The 7,061-nt window shown below is 36.0% G+C and overlaps 1 protein-coding gene across 1 annotated transcript in view; it reads right to left on the bottom strand.

Annotated features, from left to right (window-relative positions):
- Positions 1-379: 379 nt before the first annotated feature.
- plxna1a (plexin A1a) overlaps positions 380-7,061 on the bottom strand; it is a 454,670-nt gene continuing 447,988 nt past the window's right edge. The window contains exon 32 of the mRNA XM_056449070.1: positions 380-5,591. Coding sequence (XP_056305045.1) covers positions 5,496-5,591 — 96 coding nt within the window. The 3' untranslated portion in view covers positions 380-5,495. The remainder of the gene's footprint in view (positions 5,592-7,061) is intronic.

Here is a 7,061-nt window from a genome sequence, read left to right on the forward strand (position 1 = left end):
AAGTCAGTTGAAATCAGAAGACCAGGGACACGAGCACTTTTAGCGAAAAATGTTTAATCTCTCCTTGATGCATGTGTTTATTTACACATAATAAATTTGCAAAATAGGAAAGAGCACAATATTTACACAATGAGCATTTAACAGCCAACCTGTCACAGTTGATTCAAGTCTGAAACTCTTCAAAAGGTATCAGAATTAATAAAGTATTAAAATTCTTTAGTTTGCGTTTTTCTTTGAAATCTACATGCTCACATGTTGTTCCTACGCTTCAGTTAATTCATCCTTCCAAAAAAAGGATTTGTTTTTTTCCTTCTTCAATTTGGAAACGCCATGAGCGGGAAATCAAAAACCGGATTGGTCTTTTGGACTGAGAAGGAGGAGGAGGAGGAGGAGGAGGAGTGTAAGAAAAAGGATGTGGCCAGATAGCGATAGAGAGGAGTACTGAAAGAGATGGATTATGGGTAATGGAAGGGTCGAAGGCGGCTGAGAAAAACGAGAGAGGAGTTGACAAGGCACTCTGTGCGAAACGAAAGCTCTGTGAGTCTGAAACACCTTCTGTTCAGCTTGTTTTCCCTCTACATCATCTTTTTTTGTGTGTGTTTGTTTGTTCCTGTACTCAAAGTAGTTTACAAAACGAGAAGCATCACTCAAATACTTTACACTGAAATGATCTCTGAAGAGTTTCACGTTTTCGACAACTCAACATCTAAAAAAACGTTTGAAAAATAAATCAAAGATAGCACTCGTCATTAAAAACAAATCCAACGAAAAGGCAAAGACGACATCAAGGTGAAACACATGTCCTGAGACATTGCACAATGCAACCAGCTGCTTTACAATCACCAATCACCAAAATCCCGCCAACATAGCACAAAGCAAAAGCACATCGAGATCTTATGACAATAGGAATAAAATAAAAACATGGTCAGATCGTACATTATGATATGTAGAACGAACATCATCAGCCTATGGAATGAAAGTAGAACAGCATGCTTGTATTCTGTAAAGTCAAAGCATGCGGAAACTCATCTACTAATGAACTAACATGAGAAAAGCTGGATCCAAGTCACCGATACATCCAACGTTTTCCTTTCTAATGTTTAAAATGAAGACACAAACTTCCAAAAATGTGTGAAGGAAGTCCATCTATCTATTTACTTCATCGACAGTTCCTTCCATCTTCAACTTGCACTTAAACTAATGACAGAAGTGATTGCTAACAGCGCAACATTACCAAGCAAACAAATTCAACATCGATCTAAATCTTCGAAGACTAAAAAAAAAAAACCTAAACAAAGGCAATTCCTACATCTCAAGTCCAATGATGGATTGTCTTTACCATGGAAGATACGTCGTGGAGAGTTGTGGAGACCTGCTCCCGTTTGATTAGGAGAAATGGCGTACATATCAATAAGCGTAATCCAAAAATAAATAAAAGCGTAAAGATTTGACTTCTTTCCCAGCTGGAACGAACCCTGACGTATGGCTAAGGTAAAAAGCGAGCAAGGGCCCGTCAACCGTTGAGTTCTTTTCCGACTCGCTCTTTCTCTCATTGGGTTTCTGACCTAAATCTTTCAAAGACGCTTCTATCGCATCTCAGAAAAGTCTACTTCTGCTTTAATCTCAGAGGAAAGCCAAAGGAGGAGAGGCTTTCTCTTGTTTGAACATGACTGACTTTAAGAGAAGCGCCGCAGCACATGAAAGCGCAGTCGCTGCAACACACGTCCTCGCAGACTTACTGACGCTCGCAAGAGAGAGGATAAAGAGAAACTCCAAAAACAACCAAGATGGCGAAGAAAAGCAAAGCAGAGCTCCACTTCATCCGCTTGATGCCCCTGAAACAGTTTGACTTTGAGGATCGCTTCACATTTGTATTTGTAACACTGCAAATCGCTGATCTTGATGGAAGGGAGTTAGTGGATTGTAGAAAATCAAAATGAACGAGAAAAAGAAGCGCTTAATCCAATGGCATAGGGAAGCTGAGTAGCTTATGATCTTAAACGAAACAAAAAATAAATACTCTTTATAAAATGGATGTATTTCCCCAAAAATAAAAATAGTGCTGAAACGATGGACGTTTAAGAACGTGACAATAATTCTATTGTAAAAAGCGATTTGCTTCTTTACTTTAAAAATTAAAAGGTCAATAAAACCATTGACAAGTTGACTTCAAATCGTGAATAAACCCGTTGTCACCGTTAAGTTGACCTAACTTAATTCTTATAACGATGCACATTAGGGCTGCGCAATATATCGTTTCAGCATCGATACCGCATTGCATCTGTAATGTGGAGTTGGGATTATTATAGTTGATGAAGAATGTAGTGTGTTTACATTTTACATTACATTTGTTTATTCAATAATAGGGGCAGGACAAAATAGAGATATACATGAGGTGGCACTTGTAATGGTGGATCAAACATATATCACCGAGTACGTTTACATGGACACCAATAATCCGATTTTAATGCGATTAAGACAATACTTTGATTAGGAGTCCACCATGTAAACAGCAATTTTTAATTAACACGATTAAGGTCATAATCGAACTAAACATAAATCGGATTAGGACATGTGGAGTTTGTCGATTTTAGTTGGATTACTGAAATGCAGTACAGACATGTAAACATTTTAAACTATTACCGTCGTGTAGGATTTTTCGCCACATTTTGCGACAGGATAGTCTAAACACACGGCTATTGATAGTATTCTCTACATTGCAAAATGCTAAGGTTTTTTCCCCCATACGGCATGCGCTATTAAAATCCATTAAAACTACACTCTTCCAGCAGTTCATATTCGCATCCAATATCTCGTTTGTCAAGGGGGCATGCATGAAATGTTCCAAAATGAAAGTGCCAAACTGCAGTTAAAGCCAACGAATTAAAAAAAAACACCCGAAATTACATGAAACCCTGGAGGAGTTCATAGTGCGGTGACGAAATGACGTTAATCAAATTATGTGCTATAACATGTAAAACGGGATCATGAAAAAAACATTTAAAAAGCAACTCATGTAAACACATTCATCACATTATTGTCTTATTCAGATTAAGGCAAATATTTTCATTACCGATGTCCACGTAAACGTAGTCAATATTGTAATTCTAAGAAATATATGTGCTGTAAAAAAAGAAATACCTCATATAACTTTTTGATGTATTTTTTCTTCTTCATTTACAAATATTGTGATATTCTGTGGATGGTTTTCTTGCGATATATCGCTGATATCGTGATCTATCATCATCAGGGGGGAATATCATGATAATATCGTATCGTACCGTGTTTCTGTACCTGAATATCTAACTACTAATTTCACTTTTATTCTTGCAATTTCTTTGAATCACTCCTCTACAAGATTATTCCACTCAAATTTAATGATTTTATTCCAAATAGAGCTATTCAAGTCGAAATTGTATTCATATCGCAATATAAATTGCAGCAAGATAAAATTTTGCAATGTCAGATTTCTCCAATATCGTGCAGCCCTAATGCACATAGTTTGTTTACTTAGTAAAGTAAAAAGTTTACTCACTTTTTTTTAGTCAACCAATTGCTTTAAAATAAACGGGTTTACTTACTTTTTTGAAAAGTAAAATAAATGAATCAATTTAAGTTTTTACGTCAAGCAATCGCTTAAAAATAAGCAGGTTTACTTACTTAAAAAAAAGTAAAGAAAATGAATCACTTTTTACAGTGTAGCTCCTTTGTAATCAGCTTTGTGTTTAAAGGAATAGATGACCCAGAAATTAAAATTTGCTGTTAATTTAGTCATCCTCGGGTCAGTCAAGATGTAGGTGACTATTTCTTCAGTCAGATTTGTAGCTGAAACTGTGATTCATAACATGAATGATAAAACAAACGTTTATTTGAATGTGCATTTAAAGTAATAATGATTTAAATAATCATATTTCTTACAGACTTTGCCTCATAAGATTTCAATGTATCATCAAAATCGAATTTAGTTTTATCTCTCTGTTATTTTTAAATTCTTAAATCTTTAATTTTCTACTAAAAAGGAGTAAACTGGATATCAGATGCCCTGAGTGACAATAAACTAACAGCAAATGTTCATTTTCTGGTGACTTATCCCTTTAACTGACTACTAACTAACTAACGAGGGAAACATTCACGTGATCATTCGGCTTTAAAACACGTTCTGTGTGCCAAAGTTTTACTTTAAGCTTAAAAAAAAGTAGAAACAGTTAAAAGAGAGATGTAACTGCATGATATTAACATTTGCTACATTTCCTGTAATGTCAGAGAACCTTCTGGAAATGACATCATCAGTAACGGAACACATTCGTAGGTTCTTCAATCTCAAGTTTTCCTTCATTCTAGACTGATTTGTGCAAAAGTTACCGAGGCTTAGAGTGCTCACGTCTGATAATGGAAATGAACGCAAGATGAAAACAGCCAATTATTAATTATCAATCATATTTTTAGCACGGAATAGCAAAGAATATGTCCTCAAGTGGCTTTCAGACTCAAACCATAATAGCAATAAAGGTTGAAAAAAGTGTACAAACTAAATACACAGATTCATCCACCAACTAAACAATGAACCCTTTGTTTTTCACGAGGACATTTTCCTCCAAAAAACACTAAGGTACCACATGGGAACACATTTGTCTGAGTTAGTTTTTTTTTTTGCACATTTTTTTCACTCTCAGTTCTTCAGTCACTAGGGTAGTCAACATTTAAATCAAAGCACATTTTATCTAAAGAAATTTGTTTTTTCTTTTGCACTAAACAACATTCAAATAAAACATGGCACAGGACATTTTTTTTCAATATCGTTTTGTTTTTTTTTCATAGTTCAGTCTTTGTTTCACATATCAAATTCATCTTACTCTTTTTCTATGTTAAAATGGAAAACTTTGTACGCGTCTTTTCACTCTTTTCGTATAAAAATGCAGTTGTATTTATATATCTATACACATTTATATATATATTTATATCATTTTCATTTGTTGTAGTTCCTGTAAATTGTGCAAATTCAGCAGTAACACAAGTGGCAGGAGACTGGAGTGAGGGAGTTGTTCGATCAACCCGAAGAGCAAAACTATTTAATACGAAATTAAGCGCTGAAATAAAACTCCGATTGTGGGACGAAAAAAAAAATAATAATCACCACAATTTATCCTTCATGGGCTTTTAAGGTCTTCTGGCTCATAATACAAGACATCCTTGGTGAGTAAAAGCACACATACGTGGCTCAACGACCTCCGAAATGGAAAAAAAAATCCCAAAAAATTGGTTGGACGTGGCGTCCGGGGAGACATTCTGGTGAGTGTTGAGTTCAAAGGAAGTGATAAACGAGGATTTCCACCCTGGGCTGAGAGGTCTCCAGTGTACTGCTTCTGTCCTTGCAGTCCGTTAGCTTAGTATGTGTGTGTGTATATGTGTGTGTGTCTGTGTGAATGAGGATTGGGGACGGGGTCTGGAGGTCAGGGGGAGACCGCTGAGGTGGGCGGACAGACAGGGAGGGTTTCTCAGCTTGTCAGAGCCATGGTGTCGATAACCTGTTCCAGTTTACTGCGCAGTCTCTGTCGCCGAGATAACTCGTCTTTCTGTAGCGCCGACAGGATCTGTAAAAAAGGAAAAGACCTCTTATTAGAGAGTTTTCACAGTTTAGTTGGTGCCTAAAGGACAAATTATTTGAATATTTGTACTGCAATTCTCCTTATGGCAACATAAAAACAATAAAGCCCACAAGCAAAGCTTCAAATACACACTAATTGTAGCCTACTGCACTTTATTTTCTTGCACAAGTGCCGCAAGATAGTTTCTGTGTTGTGCATGATTAGAAAGAAAAAAAACGAGATACAAATGTAACACTGCACTCAATTCCGACCGCAGTAAGCCCTATCAGACTGTATTTATGTGAGATAGTCCACAAGATGTATATTTTGATGACGGTTTGTGTTTTTGGTAGTTCTGGTGCAAGAAGAACAGATCACATGCTGTACAATCGTGCTGGTATTACGTGACTCACCCTAGTTGTTTGTTGCATGTCATCTTTTAATACATGAAGCAAATTAAAAATAACATATTTGGCTAGCAATTTGTTCAGATATTGTGTAACTCTGGCATTCTAAATAAATGCTCATGGAAAACATCTAGGGCTGCATGATATTGGCAAAATGTAATATTGCAATATATATATATATATATATATATATATATATATATATATATATATATATATATATATTTGCGATATACAGTGAAGTCAGAATTATTAGCCCCCCAGAATTATTAACCCCGTTGTTTATTTTTATCCCAATTTCTGTTTAACGGAGAGAAGATTTTTTTTTCAACACATTTCTAAACATAGTTAAATTAAACAAATATATATTATATTAAATCTTAAACAGAAACCATTGAAATTATTTAAATTCAAATTATTATTATAAAATTACATCATTATTCAATGATATTACAACAACCTCATGCAGAATTAATTTTAATTTACCAGTTTACTATAAAAACAAACCTCTAATGCTAATTTCATGGTGGCTTTAAAGAAACTGCGATTCAAACACACAACCTTTTTTGGCTTCCAGTCCAGATCTTTAACCATTGGACTTCATCGCCCACTTTAGGAATGTGTCAGTCTGTTGATGGAAATGCAAATGTGCCGATCACGCTGTCGCAACTTGTTTGCAAAACAGCGTGAGATGCTAACAACCCATCTGTGTGGTTTAACTGAAAAAAGGGAGTGTCTAAAACACACGAAACGTGCAAGAAAAGAATCTCCAGCACCCTCAGCGTCAGATAATGGACCGCTAATTTCCCTCCTGTTTTCACGCAGGTTCAGCGAGGGTGTTCGCGTGGACACGTGCGCATCTGGATAATAAAGACTAATGAACATAAACGGCTGTTTAAAACGCAACCAGCTGCAGTGTATTAATGTCAGACAGAGCCGTTTCTTAGAGCTGCCGTGGAGATGATGTTTGATGAGTTGTGTTAGACTAAACTCTCCCGAAGGTGAGGGAAATGAAAGATGGAAATGAAACGTTTAGAAAGAAAGAGCTGGTTGCTAACTATGGACTCCT

The sequence above is a fragment of the Danio aesculapii genome, chromosome 23 (genome assembly GCF_903798145.1).
Source record: "Danio aesculapii chromosome 23, fDanAes4.1, whole genome shotgun sequence".
Classification (NCBI taxonomy): domain Eukaryota; kingdom Metazoa; phylum Chordata; class Actinopteri; order Cypriniformes; family Danionidae; genus Danio; species Danio aesculapii.